General features: G+C 32.4%; 4 protein-coding genes across 4 annotated transcripts; 1 reads left to right on the top strand and 3 right to left on the bottom strand.

Moving 5' to 3' along the window:
• The first annotated feature begins 4,143 nt into the window (after window positions 1-4,143).
• Window positions 4,144-6,481, top strand: LOC110635185 (protein PHYTOCHROME KINASE SUBSTRATE 1). Its single transcript, XM_021784426.2, has one exon. It carries the CDS (start codon window positions 4,600-4,602, stop codon window positions 6,127-6,129), a length of 1,530 nt encoding a protein of 509 aa, XP_021640118.2. The 5' UTR covers window positions 4,144-4,599; the 3' UTR covers window positions 6,130-6,481.
• Window positions 6,482-8,826: 2,345 nt separating this feature from the next.
• Window positions 8,827-11,402, bottom strand: LOC110635189 (sphinganine C4-monooxygenase 1). The gene is made up of 2 exons (XM_021784429.2): window positions 11,010-11,402; window positions 8,827-9,581 (listed from the first exon to the last, which is right to left on the bottom strand). Exons 1-2 carry the CDS (start codon window positions 11,244-11,246, stop codon window positions 9,027-9,029), a joined length of 792 nt encoding a protein of 263 aa, XP_021640121.2. The 5' UTR covers window positions 11,247-11,402; the 3' UTR covers window positions 8,827-9,026.
• A 1,694-nt stretch (window positions 11,403-13,096) lies between these two features.
• LOC110635187 (origin of replication complex subunit 6) lies at window positions 13,097-16,245 on the bottom strand. Its single transcript, XM_021784428.2, has 10 exons — window positions 15,821-16,245; window positions 15,679-15,725; window positions 15,485-15,589; window positions 15,302-15,382; window positions 14,868-14,979; window positions 14,723-14,785; window positions 14,521-14,608; window positions 14,275-14,345; window positions 13,412-13,508; window positions 13,097-13,317 (listed from the first exon to the last, which is right to left on the bottom strand). Exons 1-10 carry the CDS (start codon window positions 15,938-15,940, stop codon window positions 13,253-13,255), a joined length of 849 nt encoding a protein of 282 aa, XP_021640120.2. The 5' UTR covers window positions 15,941-16,245; the 3' UTR covers window positions 13,097-13,252.
• A 1,102-nt stretch (window positions 16,246-17,347) lies between these two features.
• On the bottom strand, window positions 17,348-22,357 carry LOC110635186 (uncharacterized). The gene is made up of 9 exons (XM_021784427.2): window positions 22,179-22,357; window positions 21,652-21,774; window positions 21,240-21,437; window positions 20,979-21,057; window positions 20,230-20,375; window positions 19,312-19,425; window positions 18,420-18,551; window positions 17,879-17,992; window positions 17,348-17,781 (listed from the first exon to the last, which is right to left on the bottom strand). Exons 1-9 carry the CDS (start codon window positions 22,230-22,232, stop codon window positions 17,728-17,730), a joined length of 1,014 nt encoding a protein of 337 aa, XP_021640119.2. The 5' UTR covers window positions 22,233-22,357; the 3' UTR covers window positions 17,348-17,727.
• Between the last annotated feature and the right edge of the window lie 384 nt (window positions 22,358-22,741).

Below are 22,741 nucleotides of genomic sequence, written 5' to 3'. Positions count from 1 at the left end.
AGGTGAAAATTTTGTGGACAAAGGCAAATAATGTACAGAAACCAACAATGGCATTGGCAGGTGGGTGACAAGAAAACTGCATCTCACGGCTAGAATCTGGAAAGTAGAAACTCCCAGAAGCAATTGCAATTTGCAGTACAGATATATGTGGTGGATCTGTAGCCTGTTGTGCCTTCTCTAGAGTTGCATTGGTTGGGTTAGGACTTTTCTAAAATTATCCTAGTCATTCGCAGTAACGTATCTAAAATTTTCCTTTATTTTTTTTTTTTCAGAATCGGTATGCAAAAAGTAAATAATAAAAAATTATATTATTATTAATATCATCAAATCTATATATCTATATAAATAACTAAAAATTATTTATTAATTTATCATGCATATAATTATATCATTTTATTTTGATAAATTTATAATTAAAAATCAGAGTAAAACTTAAAAAGTAAATAAACTTCTGAATACACAATATGTTTTTTTTTTTTTATCTTAGATAATTTTAAATTTTATCAAAAACATGATTAATAATTAAATTTAATAGAAGTCAACATACATAAATGTGTATATATGTAAAGAAGTGGGTAAATTTTACTTATAGTACCTGAATTTAAAACTCTATAACAGTATGGTACATAAACTTTAATTTGTAATATAAAACTATATGAATATTAATTTGAATAATAAAAAATACCATCTTACTGACTATAACTACTTTATAGGTTATATTGTCTATATAAAATTATTTTTTAAAATAAAATTATTTTTCTATCTTTAAATAAGCATGTCTCACCGCTTGACCTTCTCTCTGCGTTTCTCTCTCACACTTCTCCTTTTCTCCTCTGTCTCTCTCACCCAACCCCTCTACCTTTCTCTATGTTAATCACCACAACCACCATACAACCATGCCACCACTACTAGACAGTTGATTGACCTCGAGTAACTCCAATGATGCTTGTCAGTTTCGACCCCTAATCGCGACCCAGACAAAAACATAGGGAATTGACATTTGGTCCTTCCCATGGGATGAAGTTTATTTGCACTTTTTTTGAATATAGAGGGTTTACAAAGGTTCTAATAAATTCAAACCTCTAAAATTGTGCGATTTGAACTCTCGACTCTTTCACACAATTTTTATTTTAAGTTAAATTGGTCAAAATCTCGTGGTTCATTTTTGTTGCAATATTACTTGATATGCATTAGCAGATGCTTGAAAAGGTTATAGACATGACTTGATGTTCTAATTTGAACCATTGGATTTGCAATATTATTAAATTTGCACTCTTTTTACAATGTATTTTTAAAATATCTAATATTCTTTTTTTTTCTCCCTAAAATTGTCGGGCTTGAAGAGTGTGAACTTTGTAGGCAAATTGTATACTAATGCTAAAGAATAATGTATGAAGTTCAAGTTTTTCAATTCATTTGGTTTTGCATTTTATATGTTTGATGAAAGTCCTAAAAGAACTATTCTTTTTGTTTATAACTCTATTTACAATGACTCTTTTTTAGCAACTAATTGGTAACAATTTGATGATGAAAATCAGGTCATATTTATGTAGGTAAGTTTATACCTACTTGTATCTAGCACTTGTGCTTTTATGTTGATTTGCTAGATATTCTACAATTTTAAACTTGCTAGGTTTGTTTGAAAAAGTACAATGCACAAGTAAAGAACAATTTCTTTCTCTTGTGCAAAGTTACAAAAGCTAATAGGTACCAAAACTCCCATCACCTACTATAATTTTCTATGCAGGTTCTCGAGAAACTCGAGTATAAAATGGCATTTTTAATTGCTATTAAGAATGGATGTATTCTTAATATGTTTAGCTTCCAATCCTTGACATGGTGAATCATTAGCACTTGGCTAAATTTGTCAAAAACTAATTTTGTTAAAATCATTACCATCAAAAGTTGGTTCTTGAATTTAAATCTCTATCAACTTTAAATTGCTTGCAAGTTAGGTGTTCCTTCCTTTATATTGATTTGTTTTTCTTGATTTTGGGCAAATTCAAATTTTTCTTTAAGTGCAAAATTTCTTAGGTGCAAATGATAAGCTTTGCTGGAAATTCAAATAGACAGACAATAAAAAATTGCTATATTTTTTTTTAATTACTATATTGCTGAAGATTTTTCAGTAGGCTTGCACTTTTTTATTCCAGCAATTTTCATCAAAGAGGTGGAGAAGATTTGAGAGAGAGATTAGAAAAAGAAAATGCAAGAGACCGCTGAAGAAACAAAGAGGATTTGGGTAGGTGAAGAAGAAATAGAGAGGAGAGAGAAGAGTGGTAAAAAAAAATTATTCAAGGATATTTTAGTCTTTTGAAATTTTTTTTTTTAAAATAATGCCACAATAGTTTTGTAACTTAAAAACTGGTTATAATAAGTAAGATAAGCTTTTATGCTACTCAAATTAATGTTGATGAGGTTTCATGTTATGAATTAAAAATTATGTATCATACTATTATAACATTCTAAATTCAGATACCATAGTTGAAATTTACCTGTAAAGAAGTATTAAAAAAAAAGAGGAGGTCAATTAACCCCTCTTTTCTGCATTTACATCCTGGTCATTGGCAACAAAATTCTGTAATTTTTTTTTCAAGATAAAAAATTACATTCATATAATAAGACTACATATGGGGATAAAACTCATAAAATGAAAAATAATGGTTTACTCATACATTTGTACTTATAAAAAAAAAATACTCCTTACAATATGAGGAACAAAAATATATATTTTTAACATCTATTTTTGCATATCAAAAGCGATAAATAGGTGAAAAATGTAATAATCTTCAAATAAATTGGTTCAAAAAATTTTTACCATCAATAATTTGGTAACATTATATAAGTTCACTTTAATTTTTTTATTTGAAAATCTTTTTATGTATCAGATAAGAAGAAAGATCATCAAAAAATTATCGTCATAACTATTAATGGATTCATATTACTTATTTGACAATAAAATTTATTAGTCTTTGAGATTTAATTAACCAATCTTTTCATCCACTTTTTAATTATTGAGTTAAGGATTTAAAATGCACCTAAAATCTTAAAATATTATCTATTAATAAAAAATTTTAAATCAATAGCATTAATTTAATAATATTAGAGTTTCTCTAAAACTAAAAGATGTCAAATTTGAATCTTAGTGTTAAGATTTCCAATTTGAATCTAATCATAATTAATTATATAAAAAATTGATAAGAAAAAATTGGTTAAAGAAATATTTTTTCTTTCACAACTTAAACAAAATCTTATGAGTCTTTTTTTTTTTTGTAATTTTTGAAAAAACATTATATTCGTAGAAAAAAAATTCAAAACTTTTTCCTAAGATTTTTTTTTCAAGAATAAAATTTATTTTTCAAAAAAATAAAAAAATTTAATTGTAGAAGAATCTTAAATGTAAATCTTAATATTAGCAAAATAGTTTGTTTTTAGGAGGGAAACACTAAACGATTAATAAAATCAAATGATAAGAGTTAATTAATTTAATTCTTAAGTGATTATGACCTAAAATGATAATTATATTTCTTTCATTGCTACACTAAAAGATTTCAAAATGAAATATATTGTTAACAATAATAAAAAAAAAGGCCTCAAAAAGAATATTTTGTTTACATGCAAATTTCAATATAAAAAGTATATTTAGTAATAATAATTTTTATTAATTTTCTATGCAAATTTTTAATTTTATTTAGTAGAATGAGTTAAATAATAATTAATATAGATTACGATAATCATTTGTACTTTTTATAATTAAAATAATAAAATTTAAAATGAATAGAACTTGAGAATTCTAATTTTATTCACTTTTTATATTTTTTTAAAAAGGAAAAAAAATTAATTAAATCACTCTTAGTTAGTAATAATCTCTATTTTATCATTAGTAATGGACCAGCATGGCATCATCCCAAAGATGAAATGACATGATTCTGAAATCATCCAATCAAATTGGTCCTGATCTTGTGAACATTACATCCTTAGCATTCATGTCAAGGGATGTTAATTTCCAAATTCCAATATCTTAAACAAACCAAATCTTTAATTAATTTAAGAAATTATTGTATCCACAAAATCTTAAACAAGATAATGTTATTATCAGATCCTGCTATGGAATTAAATAAAAAATAAAATAACTGTGTCGGTTAGGTTACAAGAATATGGCCCAACTCCTACCGACATCTCCTGCTCCACTTGCCTACTTATAGGCCTGGCTGATGATTTCTCTTTCTCAATAAGCCAAGCAAATTTCTAAAACTAAAGCTCTTTCTTCCATTTTATTTCTTGTTTGCTCCACTGCTCCTCCACGTTTAGTTTCTTTCAGTTTGGTGGACAACTCATATAAGGTTTCTTCATATTCAAATCCAAATCCTTCTTGTCTGTACAAGAACTTTTGATTGCTCTTTTTTAAGTTCTAAATTGTTTTGTGTTGTTGGGTCCTTTTCGTTTTCCTTTTTGTAGCTTTGTGTGCTTCGTATTGAGTTTTCCAGCTTCTATATATATATATATACATATATATTACTTTCTACCGTCATTTTCTTTCTTCTTTCTCTTCTTTTTTTCGTTTGTATTGTGTGCTGCAAAATTTACTTGCAAGACTTCATGGCTATGGCCACCTTAACATCAGTCGCTAGCCTTACACAAGCATTGCCCTTGGAAAACAGCAGTAAAAACCTCCTTGATTTTTCCTTCTCTTCCTTGTTGAGCAACTCGGATGAAACCTTCGTTCGGAAACTTGCAGAATCGAATCGAAACATTGGTGCTCAGGATGTAAAGGAGCATCATTACTTGGGAAAAAAGAAAGAAGATGGAGAAATTGGTATATTTGGTGCTGAAAAATACTTCAATGGATGCATAGATGAGGACAGTCCAAGAATTTCCAGTATAATCCCAAGAAAGTACAATCTGCAGCCTAAGAAAGATGAGCAATTAAATGATCATATGGTTCCTGTAAAACCCAAAGGTCATCCTGCAACTCCAAGTGTTCGTTCTGAATCCAGTTGGGACAGCCAGAGTGCGTTGCTGCAATGCGTTCAGAGAAACACTTCAGAAACAAAGAAAGACAAGGTGCATAGAAAGGTTGGAAAGAATTTTCTTGCTGGTCTTGGCTGCAAATGCTCTTGTTTTCACAAGGATTCTATTGATGGCGATGATGAACACATCGGTGAGATCAGTTTCAAGAAAAGTCCTAATGCTGCTGTGCTTGAAGGGAAGACAATTACAGAAGAACTCTCAAAGTCTAGTCTTGATCTGGATCATAAACCACGATCAGGATCACGGGTCAAGGAGGAGAATATCAATTGCCAGAATTTGGAGAAGTGGGGAATTGGAATGAACAAGGAAAACTGTTTTAGTTTCCCAACTTCTAATTCTGAAGCAGGAAGTGTTCCCAATAAATTGCAACTTCGACAGGAGGAAGAAGTAAATCCACGGAAATCACTAGAGGTCTTTGGCTCCCCAGTACATGACAAGAGAAGCAAGTCCTTCAGAATTGGGAGGAGGCTATCCATGTTTTCTTGGGAAGCAGCTCCAAGAATGGAGGAAATCGATTATTCCGCTACATCAGGTGGAGTTTACAATGATAATGAGAGTGATGCAAGTTCAGACTTATTCGAGATTGAGAGTCACACTGGCAAATTCACCCCATTTCTTGCAAGACAAGGGTCAAATGCCACCTCTGGCTGTCTCACCCCAACAACTTGCTATGCACCAAGCGAGGCTAGCATAGAGTGGAGTGTGGTCACTGCCAGTGCTGCTGATTTCTCTGTAATGTCCGATTATGAAGAGCTAAGGCCACCTACAACACTGCCAAGTCCAATCAAAACCATTCCTACAACTGTAAATGCAAAATCTGAGACCAGCAAAGACACCCCAGGGCGCCGCTCCAGCATTTTGTTGGGGTGTAATAGTCATAAGGCTGTAAGAGTTGCAGGAGATGCTTACAAAACAAATGACAAGGCAAGTTTTGACCCTCGACTGCGCCGTGTCTCAGATTCCTACACGCCAGTGACAAGGTTTCAATCTGAGACTAAGCTGATGGGTTTCGATCCCAGACAAAGGCAACAAGCTTTCAGCACCCATTTACACCCTTGGTCACACCCATCCCAGAGTTTCCATCCTTACATTCAATAATCTCAAGATTTCATGGCTTCAATATTATGTGTTCTGTGCCTTGTGTAATTAAGGGTTTAATTAGCCACTGATACTTTTTGTTACTCCATGTTTATGGGAATTTTGCAGTGCAGAAGGCATTAAGAGCCTCTAGGCATTGAAGTTCCCTCATTTATTATCTGTCTTCCCCATTTCTATCTCCAGTTTCATTCTGTGTCTTCAATTTTAGCCTGTAATTTTAAGATAGCGTGTTTCAGAAATCAATCTGGTTTTCCCAAGCATGGATTTTGGTTTGTAGAGTGATCCTCATTTTCTAATGCTTAAAGTTCAGGCACATGCTTATTTACAAGAGCACAAATGTATCTTTTGGTTATCTTGTACTTTAGTGAGTATAAATCTGAGGACCATAACAATTTTCTTATTTACTGTATTGCAAAAACCTATGTTCTCAGTAAAAATAGTGCATATTAGAAGATATTTATGTGAGGGCCAGCAGCAGGAAAAGAAAGAAAAGTGGAGGGGAAAAAAAAAAGAACACTTTATTTTCCTTTTGAAGCTTTCCATATATCTATACGTCAATTTTCACCCATGAAAAACCAATTCTCAGAGCAATTGCATAAACCGTTAAGGGCTCCTGGTCCCAGAAAAGGGCTGCCATAATTCAGGATAAAATAGACTGGAATTGGATCATAAAAGTTGTGTTGACGAATTTGATCGAGAATGTCAATTAAAATGACACACTTAATTTGTGACAGTCACTACTTATATGCTTGTGAGAAAATGTATGCTTCTCCAATCAATTCTGCAACCACCATATTAATGAGTTGGCCCATGGTTTCGTTCCATCATTTCAATTTCATCAATATTATGACATTAGATTAGTTCACCTTTGTATTTACTAATGGATAACCAGACAAGATATTCAGCTTGGTCCATTTGAGATAATTCATATCATGGACAGATTTGCCTCCCTCTTCTTCTCTGCACATTTTATTCTTAAGTCTTGCCTTGTAATTGTGGCTCATACACATCTGTATGAAAATTTGATAGCAAGTCTCAACTCTGAGTGGCCTGTATTGTTTGAAAGAATGACTCACCAATCTTAAATTTAATGAGATGCTTTTCAGAAACATTCTCATTTTTTCTAACCAGAATAGTAGTAATAATAATTGTACAGCTTGCCAATGTGCAAGATGGGAACAAGGGAGCAATAATGGAAGGCAAAGGAAGTTGAACAATAAATGAATAAATATAAGGTATTCATTCACATTTCTGCAAAATAATGCGGACTTTCTAGCTGGAAGAAGCTCATTTGTGGCGAACACAAGCAAAAGAAGAGGTGGCACACATTAAAGAGACTGTCCAGAATTGCCATGAAACTATTCAGATAGGCACCTACCTAGGTGTTGTGTCTTTTCTATCATGGGCCACCTGAAAAAAGGCAGCATTTAAGGCCATCAGGTTAGGTTTACTTGCTTGGAAGGAAGTGAACTTTCAAGCTATAATGGCTCATTAAAACTAAAGGCCAGTTATGGAAGAATAAAGCACCGTCAAGTCAGCATCAACCCGTTATTTTCCGGGTCCATCAGAGGTATGTTGATTTCTAATAATTAAACCAGTGAAATACTAACCCTCTGTTGGGATTTGAGGAAAGGGTAGGAAAGAAAATAAATAGAGAATAATAAATTGAGATTAGTATTTTTTTATTTAAAAATAAAAAAAAATAGAAATGAAAAAAAATAATTTTTATTTTTTTTATTATTTTCTCTTTAATTTAGAGAAAAAATAATAAAAGTGTGAAATTATATATCAAAATTACAATATTATTCTTTTCTAACTTTTTTTTGAAAAATATATGGGATAAAATTATAAATTTACCATACTTTTTTTCCTTATCTTTATTTTCCTCTCTTTCTATTCAAACAAAAGTAAAGAAAATAACAAAAGAAAAATATTCTTTATTTTTCACTTTTTATTTTTCTTCCTCCCCAAAAAATTTCCTAAGATGTCTCAGTTTGAAATTCTGCACTTTGAGTTCATTTTAGCGGTTGGAATGCAACTGTTGAGATGGATTGTGGAAGATGGGTCTTCTGTTCACAATAGCACTTAAAACAGTCATCTATCCTAGTACTGAAGATCATTACAACTATTCGGCCAAAACTAGTATCGATGACTACACAGTTTCTGCATTTCTGCAATTTTCAATCTAATAGCACACAGGAAATGTAGGTAGTCACAGTAGCTTGCATGTTTCGTTGGCAGTCTCTATTGAACCCCAAACCTTAAATGTCTCCCACTGGCAGAAGCATCCAATAACCAACCAAATCATAAGAGACCTTCCATTTACAGTATTCAGGAGTCTCCAACTTCAAGGCCATGCACAATAGAATCTTTTTCCACTATGTGTTGTAGGACAATCATCAAGCCTACCAAAATTTCTAGTCCTAACATACTTCGGACTCACGTAATGTAAAATAAAAAAAAAAAAGGGGGGGAGTACAGCATCACTTCAAACTTACTCTTGATACCCAGAACCTGTGTACAGGCAAATGTATAAAATTTTAAACAATCAAGCTAATCCAAGCCGAAAAGTACATTCTGCTGTTCGCGCCCTGGCTTCGACAAACAGCACGGAAAAAAGTATTTTTCCAGTTGAGTAAGCTGAGATCAAAATGGTTACACTTACGTCATCCATCCACTATAAGACTGCAATAAATATAAACCACAAACTGTAGAGATAATCCACTGCCAAAATTTATATGGATACATCTTTTTGTGTGTTAACTATATAAACAAAGATAAATAAAGCACAACAATTTATATATATACAGATCACAAAACCGATGTAGTTAATTAATAGAGGAAAAAACAATAGTGTTGTGGTACATTGTTGGAACAATGGTTTCATCAGGTAATATTTAATTGTCCTTGTACTCTTTAGCAAGCCGTGCTTCAAAGCCGCCTCCTTCTTTCTTCTCAAGTGAGTAAGGCATATAAGTTCCAAGGATTCTATCCCACATGACAAAGAATGGCTGTGAAAAGTTGTATTTGCTACCATAAAGCTGATGATGGACATCATGATAAGCAGTATTATTTTGAAAGAACACGTGGAACAGATTCCCAGGAAGCCATAACCCACAATGGTCATCCACTGTTTTGATGGTGGCAAATGAGAAGAAGAAAATGGAGGCTCTAGGAGACATCCCTGAGAGGAGAAAAGATAACGCCCCACCAATTGTGTCAAGAAGAAGCCCCTCCAGTGGATGATTGTATAGTGCTCCGAATGCATAAGGGACAACAAGCCGATGATGTTGAGAATGAATATGCCTATATAGAAACTTGTTGTGATGCATGTATCTATGCATGAAATACTGCCAAGTATCCAAAACCAACATTGCCGTGACAAACTGTCTAGCTAGAACAATTAGGGAAGGTTGTTGATCTATATCAGCCTCTGAATCATTTGCAGTTACCTATAGGAAAAGCAAAACGCCCTTATAAATTAGTAATTCATATATAATCTTAATATCAATAATTATGCATTGATTGATTAAATGTGCACCAAATGATAAAGCTGCATACATGTGAACAGAACTAAGAACATGACACAGAAGTCTAAAAATGCAAGACAACTAACACACTCCAACTCAGAAAGTTAAATAAATTTTACAAAATATTACTCAACATGGAACATGGCCTAGAAGCATTACTCATTTCAGAAAAATTTAACCCAAATCGTTTAAAGCGGAGAAAGAGAATCCATATAGCTGACTCCAAATTTTTGGAATAAAAGTTAGTTGAGTTGAGTAGAATTGCTCAAGATGGAAATATGAGTTTAAACTTGCAAACCTATGTGTAATAATTCTACAATTGAATCATAGTCCCAATCAAGAACAAATTCTGTAACCAATACCATAAAGAACTCAAAAGAATTTCCCTTCATATTACTCGATCTTTATTAAAGCACTCAAATAGAGAGAGAGAGAGAGAGAGAGAGAGAGAGAGAGAGAGAGACCAACAAACATATTAAATCTTGCAAAATTTCCTTTCATTTGCCAATTTATTTTTGTCTTATTTGATTTTACTTCATCTTCCCGTGTAGAGAAATTATAACTTACACTAGAGGCAGTACTCTTCACACACATAAATGTGAATCTATTTCCCTTAATTAGTGACAGGCCTAACATATATATGTGAGTATGAGGAACACTATTATTTAGTACTTTGGTTCACTAAATAATCTCTCCCACTAGCTACTTGAGAAAGGAAAAATAACAAGTTATTCATGGCCTCTTAACTGATATTTTAGCCACAAAACAGATCTCAGAATTGGGCAATACACATAATTGATTCCGGACAAGAAGTGCATAAATAATCATTCAGCCTCTCCTTGTATTGACTATTGATGGGTTTGTAGAAAAGTATCTAAGTAACAGCTATGACGTGTAATTAATTAAGGCTAAAGCCTAAAACATAACTCATCCAGTTACATACGTTTCCCATGCTTGAACAGATTTCCCAAAAGACAAAAGTTCCTCTTAAATCATAGTATTACAGAATGGAAATTACATGAACAAGCGTGTTATGGAAGTCAAATTTTAAGCACGGAAAGAACATTATTATTATTGTTATTATTATTTTCTCATTTCATTAGACAAAACTATGGAAAACACTCAGAAAAGTCAAAACAGAAATGAAAAATTGGAAACGCTCTATGATCGTCGGATTTCATCCCTTGAGCCACCCTCACCACTTTCCCAAAAAGAAAAAACAGCGTCTCTTATCTTTAAATCAAATTTTAAAAAACTTTAAAAAAAGGAAGAAGAATAATTATCAAACGTAAATCAATCTGACACGAAATTAAACCAAAACAAATGAAAAAAAAAAAAAAAGCAGCATACCGTAAACAAGAGGATAGCAACAACAGCTTGAATAGATTGTTGAAGAAGAACGCCCTTAACAACAGTGGTTTTAGAGACCAAATTTTTCTCATCCTCATCCTGCTTAGTGTGCAATCTATAATTCTCAAAATATCCTAAACCAACATACAAACCGGAATAAATCCAGTAGACAAGAATTGGGACAAAAGTACCCAACAATTCATCAGAAATTTGAAAACCCATGTTGAGAAATAACATCAATGGAAGCGTAAAAACCAAAACCCACAAAGCTTTTTTTTTTTTTTCTTCGATAATTGTGATATTAATATAAAAAACAAAGCATGGGTTGTTAAGGAGGTGGGGTCACATAACTCAGATTAGGGTTTGAATGGGCCAAGATTCCACCGTTGCAATCGAAGAGAGAAGGAGAGCGAGAGAGGGCCCAATTTGGACCAGGGCTGAAAATAAAAATCAACCCACAACTTGGCGAGGTTCGGTTTTTTCTCTTTTCTCTGTGTGGGGTTTGGTCAAAACGACACCGACTTTGACTGGGAAAAAACGTTGGAGAGGCTTCGTCCGCCCGCCTGCGTAGTAGCAACATGGTGGAAAGTGCGCGTGGAGCGTGTCGAAGTGTGTTTTTTTGATATTTTACACTTTAGTCCTTTCATACTATATTTTCACTTTATCTTTTAACCCATAAGTGATAATTGCTTTTACATCTAAAAATATATTTAGTAGACTAATAAAATGTAATATAAAAAATTATTAAATTTTCACAAATTATTTTTATGTTATATTTCATTAAATTATATCAAATGCTTCATAAACATTGTTATTGATAAAAATAAAAATTATTTTAATCTTAACACAATTATAATAGAAAAACTCTTCATACATATGTCACTAATAGATGCAATAAGAAAAATTATATTATAAATTTCATGTAGGATGAGACATATTGATAAGAAAGTGACATAAATAAATGAAATCAATTCAAATTAGATTTAGATTCTAATATTTGAATTTAAAATTTAAATTTTATAATTTTAAAAATTTTTAATTTCGTTAATAAAAGATTTTCATAAAAATATTCAGAAATTATGATACTATGTGGAGTTGATACATTGGGATGAGTTTGAAAATAATTATTTTAAATTTTTAATTTTTAAACTTATTATAAATACATGAGATTTGAACTAAATTCAAATCTATTTTTATTTAAAATATTTAAATAATCTATTTAATCCAAATCTATATCTATAAGATCAAATTACTTGATCCAAACATAGTATCAAATTATTTAATACTTATAAAAAATATTGAATAATCTTATTTTTATAAAAATATATTAATGATAGACTAACTCACTTTTTATCGTATTTAATTATTTTTTATAAATATCTATTATTTTATTAAAGATAAAGGATAGAATTAAAAAAATTAATTAATATTTTTTGAATTTTTAACAGAATTTAAAAAAAGAAGGAAATATAATAGACAAAAATAAATAAAGAAAATATTATTTAACCTAATTAAAGTTATATTTTATTTTCTTATTTTAATGATCATGTTAATATGCTTGTTCATTTATCTACCAGCTAAAGCATACTTGTAATTTTTTTGAATTTTACTTTTCAACGCTATAGCTTTTTGGAGGCAACGATTCTTACATATATATATATGTACACTGGAAAGTATAGTTGAAAGTTTATGAATTGTGTTTATTATAAACATTTTTGTACTTTGTTTTTAATGTTTCAAAATTAAAATATTTATAAATCATATCATAAAATAGTCCTGATATATATAGATTTTTTTATTTTAAAATTAAATGATTGCATTTTTAATAATTAATTTTGTTAAAAAATTAATGCTCCCATTCAAAATTAGTTAACTGTTAGTCAAAACATGTGAAATTCAAAACCTAGAAAGAATGAAAATTCCCAGATATTGTAGTTAAATGAATAATAATAATAATAATAATAATAATAATAATAATTATCAATGTCAATATATACAATTTCAGTAATTACACTAGAATATTCTACTTGTATGCTATTTATCTGTTCATTCATGCATCAAAGTGAGGTAAGCATCAACAGAATAAATAAAACCAATCGAAAGCAATGATCTATTTTCCAGAATAATATCAACAAAGCCATTTTTTTCCCCCTTTTTACATGCATATGAATTTCCAGAAAAATATTTCAACTAAAAAGTCATGGTATGACAAAAATGGTCTGCGTCTTTCACAAAGCTTCCCATCATGCTGTCTCAGGAACTTCTTTGAGAAAGTTTAGGCGAGTTTGCCTGGACCACTTGCAAGGACCTGAAGAAAGGTGAACAAGCAAATATCAGTTAAATTGGCCTCTGACCTGCTTTGTAGATGCGTGGAGTAAACAAAGGTTAAATTTCTGCACAACCTTTTGCCTTGTTCTTGTCATTGGATGAAATGACAGAGGACTTCCACTCCTCATAAGCAACTTTATCCATTCTTTTACGCTTCTTGTAACTTGAATGCTGCAGAATCTCATGTCGGTCACAATTTAAAGGACAACAAAAACTTGCAAATGAGTTTGGTCTAAATATATGAAAGTTAACATCAACTGAGGAATTCAGGATTAGCAGAATGAATGAATTATAGAATTACAGATTTTGCCTATTTAGAAAGGATTATCTGTTAATAATCAATTAAAGAGCCACATCATATGTTAAGACAGTTGCCTCAATCGATATCTCCATAAACTAGTTAAATGCAATTCAACCTCTTTGATGAGCAACTTGATCCCAACTAAACTCTAAGGAACAAATTCTATGCCTATACCAAATAGGCTGAACGAACTCGATTAAATTCAGGGCAACGCGTAGTAGGAAGACACTACATGCAAGTACACAGTCTATTGCCTTGATTTATTTCTATCACATACATCATTTATTTCCATCAATATATCACATGAACAACCACATTAGAAATTGCTGCCAATTGAGTTGTATTGATTTAAAGCAGAAAATTATGCATTTTCATGTTACTTACAAAACCTAAAACAATAGAACTTTGATTTGAAATGGTTTAGATGCCAGCAAATTGTATAACCAGTATTTGCAGAAATCATGTAGAACTAGTGTCATTTTCTCCAGGGTGCTAACTCAACTGACAAAATGCAACAGGGACATGACAATACAATGGAAGTTTACAACAGTTTAACATGCACGTGTCCCTCTATATAGATGTTTTATAGAAGATAAGCAAATAGAGAATAATAAACAAGAGGTGCTGCAGTAGTACCTCTGCTCCATCATCAGATAAGTAACCACCATTCTCAAATTTTCTTTTCTCAGGCAATGCATCAAGCAGATCTGAGCAGAAAATCAGGGGAAAACTTATCAATCTTAAACCTACAATTCAACATTCTATTGGAAATAAAAAATTGAAGACTTCAAGTAACTATTTTCACTTTATTAACACAGAAAGCAGGGTGGAAACAAAAGAAAGGACAATGAAAAAAAAAAAAAAAGCTCAATCAGTACTTACCTCGGTTGCCTTTCACCACCCTTGGATCCTTCTTTTCCTTTGAGATCCCAAAAACATCATGACAGAGGTCCTTCATGGAAGTGGACACCTATAGGTTGAACTTCAAATTAATTAACTATATCAAAATGAGGGAAATTGTGGTTGCAGTTGCGGTGGGATAGAAAGAACTGCTGTTACGCATGAAGCAGAGGAGTTTACTTACACATTTGAATTCAGATTCAGATGTGCCACAAACTTCGATCAATTTAAGCTTGTCTATCTTGAGCTATGTGGTGAGAAACATTAATAGCATAAGCTGAATGCTGATACAATTTTTTAATCAACAATCAGTGAAGAGTTTTACTTACTTTGTGTTTCTTTGCACACAAGTAGAACGCAACTGCTGTGAACACAGGTCGGGTGAAGTCAGCAGTCGCTCGTCTTGAAGCTGGCAATGATGCAAGAAACCGTTCCTTGTACCTGACAATCAACACCTCTTGATCAGGAATCGCATAAACAAACATATTCAATATCAGTTGCTATATGTGTACAATTGACACGAGCAAAATATTTACAAATTATCTAAAGAAATCTAGACCTCAAGAGTGATTGCGGGCACCACTTCAAAGATATACTAATATATCTAAAAGGTTGAACATTAAACAGACATTAGGTGATAAATCAGTATACATAAGCTGACTTTAGGCTAGGCATTTTCACGAACACGTTGCAAATACCATGTTATGCATAAAAAGGAATCCACTCAGTGAGTAAACTAAAGGAACATGAAAAAGTATCTTACAATGATAAACCATTTCTCACGAAAGGAATAAGCCTAACGCATCCGAACTGAATCCCCAGTTCTCTAATATCCAGCTTTGTCCTACACATCACAACCAAATACCAATCCAGATTAAGATTCCACCGTCTTGGCATCTTAAATTCATTTAATGAAAAATAAACCAAAAAGAAGAGAAGAACCCACTTAACACCAAGACTGTTTTGCAGCGAATTGAAGGATCTATTGTAAGCCTTCTCTGACATTCCACTCAGCCTTATCGCAGCCTGCCTATCAAAAATCACTTGAAACCTGCATTCATTTAACCAGACCCATTAACATACATAAAGACCTATGCAAAAAACCCAAAATTAAAAAGAGAAAACAACCGAGATGTGCACCTTGTGGCGGCAATTTCTAAGCAGATTATAGCCTTACAAACCTCTCCCTACAAGTAATTAAATAGTTCTTACATCATTAGAAAGCCCATAAAATGTAGCAACATTGATCAAATGAATATGAAATATCAAAGGTAGCACTTACAACTCCGATAATGGATGAATCAAACTGGACGTCGCAGAGGCGGCGGAGCTCCGCCGCTTTTCGGATCAGGTTCTTGGATTCGGAGAGACCAAGTTTCTTAGCAATTTCCGACAAATCCATTGGCGTGATGAAGGATTGTTTGTTTGCTGGTAATTGGATGGTAGGATCGAGACTGAAAGAATCAAAGAAGAGAAATGGTTCTTTTGCATTTGGAGAATAAAGAGAGAAAATAAACGGGCGTACATGGCGGGAAACAGGATTCCGGGTAAATTTTTATGGCATATTTTGAAGGTTTGGCGCGCACTGGAATTTGCGGGAAGTTTTAGTCTTTTAGGCGCCAAGAGTCGACTAGATTGGCTTGATGCATTGGCGGCTCTGATTCAACTGCTTCACCGAGTGACCACAACAGATATCCGTGAAATTCATGCCCCTGGAATTCATTTAATATTATGATTAACCGACTCTAGTTAATTAGAAATAATTTTAATACACCTAGTGTATTAACGGCATGAATTGTTTAATTTTATATATTTTATTAATTTATGTAAAAGTAATTATTGACCAGACCCAATTTTGGTCCAGCCCCAGCCCAGCGCCCTCATTGAGCATATTTAGGTAAGTGATAGAAACACTAATTGTGTTTTTCATTGATTTTTAAGAAAAAAAAAAACTCACAAAAAAAATCTCATAATCATAATGATGATTAATCTTATGAGAAATATATTTAATTTTCACCCTGCACATTGTTATAAAATATATGAATTTATTGTTGATCCGCTGATCCTAAAGAGCCTAACATATAGAGATACTGTCACTCTTATCTTAAATAAGAGTTTCTGTGCAGTTGAAGTAGAAGGAGATTCTCTTATGATTACACTACTCAATCTGCACCTCTAGACATTTAAAGGGTCATTTTCAATATTAAATTTTTAGCTAGCAGGTTCAATTTGATTGCTTTCTCCTATATTAAAAGATTGGGTAACCAAGTTGCACATACTTTAGTTAAAAAGTTTTTAAGTGATCCCTCCTTTGCTTGTAATCAATCTGCTCAGCAAGCATTTGTCTTTGGCCATATGCCAATAGTATTCTTCAATGAAATTTCAATCTTCAGACAGAAAAAAAAAAAAACAATAATGACATAACGTTTAAAAAAATTAATAAATTTGTCCATTGTAAATGATTTTATTTTCTTTTATGGAAAGTTTGTTTTTATATTTTAATTAGACTAAAGAAAGTTCAACCACTATTTTCCACATTTGAGATTCTCAGCTAAACAAAAAATCAAGGGGACTAAAGAGTAATTATAAAATACAACAGTAATTCCATATATAATATCTTACATATAATGATAAACTAAAAGTGATTGTACAAAATTATAACTTTCAATGCAGCTTTTATTTTTAAAAGAGTTTAGTAACTGAATTTATATATATATATTTAATTCCTATCGACTTGTTATTGTCATTTCATATAATATAATCACATGAAATCACAGATTTTTGATATAATTTCTCGGCACGAAGGGTGTAAAACTGCAATGCCAAAGCCGATAATAAAAAATGTATAAAGTTCACATACACAGTTACACTGAGATGACAGTGAGTAAAAAGGACAACAGTACCACACTTGTAAATAAAGATCACATTGGTACAAAAGTTCTTCCTAAAGCCAAGACTAAGTGGCTACTTATATTCTTTTACTTGATAATCTACATTACTGACAAAATCATACATTACAAAACACCAGAAACCATTCTCTGATAAATTGTAGGCATGATCCCATGTACCTACAGCACAATAATTGGCCAAAATGTTGCTTGAGTTCTTGATCTTGACAATGAAAATTTCAGCTTCTTAAAAACTGAAATGTTATCTGATTGGAAACAATATTGTATCAAAGCATTGCTACTATGAGTATGAGGTTTCATTGGATGACACCGCCGTCCCACTTTCATGAACGAGCTACAAAACCAAAAATATAGGGAATTGTACTCAGATATGTGTGAGGAAAGAAAAAGTCGGCACTTTAGTGGAAAAAAAACTGTTTGGATTAACGTACCAAGGAGCCAACTTGTTCATATGCTTCCATTACTTTAGGATCCTGCTCATCTTCATACCCAACTTGTAGTATACGAGGTCCATTGACAGACCAAAAGGCTCTTAGACCAGCCTCCTGTGATTGTAAAACAGTATTATAATAGGTCGATAAGAATACTTGAGCAATAACAGAAGAAAACTGATCTCCTTGAGGAAAGACAAATGCTACAAGTCTACAGTATACTGTCTATAATCTGACTAATTTCTCTGAACAGAGCCTTATTAGTTCCATTCTATGCACCACAACAATATAAGCTTCAACTCAAAATTTCAGAATATCAAAACAAGATGAACAGTAACAACTTCATACATTGGTAGCCAACTCCCAAACCTATTGAAATGCAAAATCAACAACAAAATAGAGCTAATGTACCACTCGCAAATTCTTTTTGAAATCTTTCAACTATTTTATCTTAGTTTTTCAGTTCAATACTTCTAGTATGCCTTTACATGAATTCAATAATAAATTCCAATCAGAAAGAGAAAGATGTTAGTAATTTTACCTGTAATGTGATCAAGTAAATAGACTCCAATGCTTGAACACGAATTTCAGGGTCATCACATGGTTCACGCTCAATTGAGAGTGCGCTGCCAAGCTCAAGAGGCATTTTTGATGTATCTTGTTCACTGTATATCTGGGAAGAGCAAAAGGAGTTCATAAACTTCTGAAATACTTTTGCAAGAAACGGAAGAGACAATATATGCATAAGAAAAATGCAAGTGAAATAGTAGGCATAGAATATAGAAATGCAAACAAATTATATCTAAGAATCCACTGTCATCTATCTTTCAAATTATTCATGATATAAAACAACATTGGAAATTACAAATCTGCAACTGCCTTAATCAAAATGTCTTTATTGGATAAATGTTGACTGATGGAAGAATCAATATGAAAGGATTTATGATGGTTAATTGATATTTTATGAAGACGTACAACTCACAGATTATAGAGATAATTGTTGTTGCATAGTCCTGTACCTATGCACATTGTTTAGCCGTGCCTTAAGATTCAGTTGGTAACGCCTTCAACAGAAACTGTTTTAGTGGAAGAAGTAGGTATCCTAAAGATTCTCTGCTCCCAGTCTGTAGATAGGGAGAATGAATATTTTTCTATCCTTCACAGACAGTGGTTCAGTTTGACCAGAGGCATCAGTTTCTTGTTACTGCTATCAGCATTATTCTAATGTCTTTTGATGCTTAGTTTTCCTTCTAATCCTTCCTTTTGTAATTTTTTTTTTTTTTCGTTAGGTTCCCCCTTCTACCACAGTTTCAAATAAAATCCAATTACCTATAATAAAACATGTCCATAATACAAATGCATGTCTTAAAACAAATGGCACTAAAATGTAACAAGAATGAACTGAAAGATAAGGAGAAAGGCAAAAGAGTAACCTTTTTGCCAGCAACAGGCAGAAGTAGAGCTGGCCAAAGAAATTCAGATGTCAAAAGTAAATCTTGTAGCTGATTCTCAGCTTCAAAACAGCAGTTGCGAATCGTTCCAGAAACCTGTAATCAAAATGTAATCCCACTAATTACCTGGAAAGCTAAGTAATGGGGTTAGTCAAGCTTGGCTTTGTTCATTTTGCTCGTCATGCATATGATCTGCCAAGCCTCAGAAACTCAAAAACTCACTCAAAGCCATGCCATGCCATGCCAAGCAAAGCTCACTCAAAAACTCTTAAACAGCTCACTCCTAAAAAAGTCCTACTAAAAAATTTCTACAGTATCTGTTTTTTAACTGAGAGGGAAAAAATAGAATTCAAACAATGAGAAAAGATAATGACGTGCCAAAAGGAAGTAGCAACAGAAATGTGCAAGCTACAGTACTATTAATCTTGCAATGTCTGCTTGGCATGCAACGAATTTATGGACCAACCTTGAGTCCTCAAGAAGACTTAGCACATTTTAAACAAGGAAAGAGTTATTCTGCACTGTATACACACAACACTCATGTCACTTCAAAATATTTGCAGAAGATTGGTTTGGCCAGACATCCATGAATGAAAACATCTCATGCCCAGCTGTTTTGTCTTTGAGTATATCCATGTTTGGCAAAGTAACAGAATTCAAATATAGGGAACTTCGCAACAATTAAAAGCACAACTACAATAGCAGACCGCACGCAAAATGATGTGCAAGTTTCAGCAATTGCCCACAAACTCCACCCCTTAGCTTTTCCACTCACATAAACAAGTGCTACTCATGAAAGTCCAAAAGAAATATTCTGTTCACACAAACAGATGCAACCATCAAGTGAATTCAAGAGCTCTCTAAAGAAGCTTAGAACTCGAGTTTTTAACTTATGCATACCCCTTTCTTCCGCAATGGATTAGTTGAGTCAAATTGTCTGAGAATCTGCTTCAGCAATCCTCGCTTAGGGTCCAGTAACATTTTCCTACCTGCTTCTTTCTGTGATATATTTACAAGAATGGAACCTACATGATCAAATTGGTCATCTGGAAAATGAAGACCATCAAATGTTAGACCAATATTATGCAAAATAAAATACTATATAAACTGGAAATGTAATGCCACATAAAAGAAACATAAACTATATATATAGGGTTTTTTAATAGTGAATCAAATGAATATAAGAGAAAATCAAATGTTAGGCCAATATTATGGAAAATAAAATTCTATGCAAATTAGAAAAGTCATAAACGCCATATAAAACAAAGGTAAACAAAAAAAAAATTATGGGGGTTTCTCAAAAGCCAATCAAGTGCAAGAACTTCAAGAAACAACCTTGAAAGTAAGGTGCCTTCAATTCTTGCAAACAGGAAACTTAGGCAATCTAGCTTACTAATTGTTCCAAAGTTTGCTCATTTCAGGGATTTTAGAAACAGGACAAAGAGACACCAGGCCAAGATCACCAAGCTATGGTTTTGAAGCTACCAATGCACCTAAGTTATTCTCATGGAGTAAACATGTAAGCTCTTAAAAGACAAACAATTTTGCCAGAACTCAGGTTAGTAGGTCAGATACATTGCAATTAGAATAAAAATTTACATAAATTGCAACACAGAAGTGGACTCATGCATAAAAGATGCAAAACTCACCTCTATTTTCGCTGGAGGATCTGCAGAATGATCTCACAAGCTTCATAACAAACAGTCCTTGCACCTTCTCATCCTCAGTCTAGCAAATAAGGACAATACTCATCATTACTAATTATCATTTCACTGCTGCCTTCCACAAAGTGAAGGAGATGAACAAAATGAACTACTAAACTCTGATACTAATAAAGGGGAAAAAAACTGCTTCTGAGTTCTGACAAGTAAAAATTGATTATATATATGGCATGAACCAGAGGAAATCACCTGAAGCAAGGATTTAATGCCAGCATCCAACTGAGTGAGATTAACTAGGAGCATTACCAGCAATTGGGTAATGCTAGAGTCTGGTTTATACAATAGATCCATAGCCATTTGAACCATCCCTATCTCAACCATCTTAGCAGCTAAATTTGAGTTCTGGGAGAGATTCACAACGGCTTGCGCTGCAGGCTCAGAGACCTCCTGAAATATTTAATCAATTTAGTCAAATTGACAAGAATAAGCATGAGACATTAATGATACGTCTCATGTAGCAAAGTCATCATTAACAAAAATTCCAAAACTCAAAAGCCCATAACAATTAGAGAATTTCCCAATCCAATTTTGATCACACCAAGATAAAGATTAAAACAAAGGTATTTCTGTTAGCCTAGTAATGATTAGCACAATAGAGCACCTTTTTTTGGCTTAAAAGTCGAGATAATGATGAAATCACAATATTGGCATACTTAGAAAGGGACAGCAACCCATCTTCAGACCCGGTTAAGTCCCGAACGATATCAACAGCAGCCTTCTGCACCTGAATTTCATTAAAGTTCCAGTCAGCACTAAAACAAATACAAAGTGAACTTCTTCGAATGAACATAAAAGAAAACACGATAATCAATACCAAAGTATCATCTATTAAGTCCTCATAACCACAACGGAATTAACAAGAAAAAAAAGAAGCCAAGAAAAATAGATAATTTTTTCTCCCTGAAAATATTTATCATATTAACCACAATGACATAATAAATGGGATTTATCAATTTGTTATCTGTGTTGAGCTCAGAAATCAAATTAGACCAAAGAAGAAACTTGAAATTTTGCAACGACGAATTATACATAATTAATTGTGTAATTCGAATAAGTTTCTTTTTCATTTTTTTTCCAGCGAATAATCTCCAAGCAAGAGGAGTTTAAACAGAGAATAAAGAAACTTACTGGCAGAGAAGGAGCTGAAAGAAATCCCACCAACTCTTCAAGCTCGGTCGCCATTGCTGCCGTTTTTCGCAGTCGCAGTTTTGTCTCAAAGTTGCACACACAAAGACTTCGGGCTTCGCGAGTTTACCCTCCACGACAAGTCGTTCGTGCATTAATGATAAATTTCTGTAAAATTACTATTTTGTCCCATGTTTTGGCAAACTAATTATTTAACTTTTTATTTTGAAAAATATAATATTTAATTTTTTATTTTTTAATTTGAAAGTTATTAGTAAGAGAATTAAACAGTTTATTAATTAAAAATAAAAATAGTAAATAACTTATTTTTGTAAAGGTAAAGGATTTGTAAAATAAAATTTCACATTATTTAAATATTTAATATATGTCAAAGTTAAATACGTTTTGAGAACTCTCAACACATAAATTAATTTTTAAATTTAATATAAACGCCCAAAGTGATATAAGAATCTTGATTGAAAGAAAGAGTGAAAGGTGAGTGAAATAAAATTTTACGACCTTTAAATATTTGACGCCTATTAAAATTAAATTTTTTTTTGAAAATT

This window comes from Hevea brasiliensis, chromosome 9 (genome assembly GCF_030052815.1).
Source record: "Hevea brasiliensis isolate MT/VB/25A 57/8 chromosome 9, ASM3005281v1, whole genome shotgun sequence".
In the NCBI taxonomy this organism is placed as follows: domain Eukaryota; kingdom Viridiplantae; phylum Streptophyta; class Magnoliopsida; order Malpighiales; family Euphorbiaceae; genus Hevea; species Hevea brasiliensis.
This window is presented reverse-complemented; position numbering and strand designations above follow the sequence as displayed.

Bases quoted from the DNA above. Each gene is read 5' to 3' on its own strand.
- LOC110635187 (XM_021784428.2), bottom strand. From the start codon at position 15,940: ATGGATTTGTCGGAAATTGCTAAGAAACTTGGTCTCTCCGAATCCAAG. The intron at 14,786-14,867 runs GTAAGTAAAACT...CTCACCACATAG, and splicing joins TGTGTGCAAAGAAACACAAA to CTCAAGATAGACAAGCTTAA. The intron at 13,318-13,411 runs GTTGTGCAGAAA...ACCTTTCTTCAG, and splicing joins TGACAAGAACAAGGCAAAAG to GTCCTTGCAAGTGGTCCAGG.
- LOC110635186 (XM_021784427.2), bottom strand. From the start codon at position 22,232: ATGGCGACCGAGCTTGAAGAGTTGGTGGGATTTCTTTCAGCTCCTTCT. The intron at 19,426-20,229 runs GTATGCATAAGT...TTTTGATTACAG, and splicing joins ATCCATTGCGGAAGAAAGGG to GTTTCTGGAACGATTCGCAA. The intron at 17,782-17,878 runs GTACGTTAATCC...TTGGTTTTGTAG, and splicing joins ATGAACAAGTTGGCTCCTTG to CTCGTTCATGAAAGTGGGAC.
- LOC110635185 (XM_021784426.2), top strand. From the start codon at position 4,600: ATGGCTATGGCCACCTTAACATCAGTCGCTAGCCTTACACAAGCATTG.
- LOC110635189 (XM_021784429.2), bottom strand. From the start codon at position 11,246: ATGTTATTTCTCAACATGGGTTTTCAAATTTCTGATGAATTGTTGGGT. The intron at 9,582-11,009 runs GTATGCTGCTTT...CTTTTCCTATAG, and splicing joins TTGCTATCCTCTTGTTTACG to GTAACTGCAAATGATTCAGA.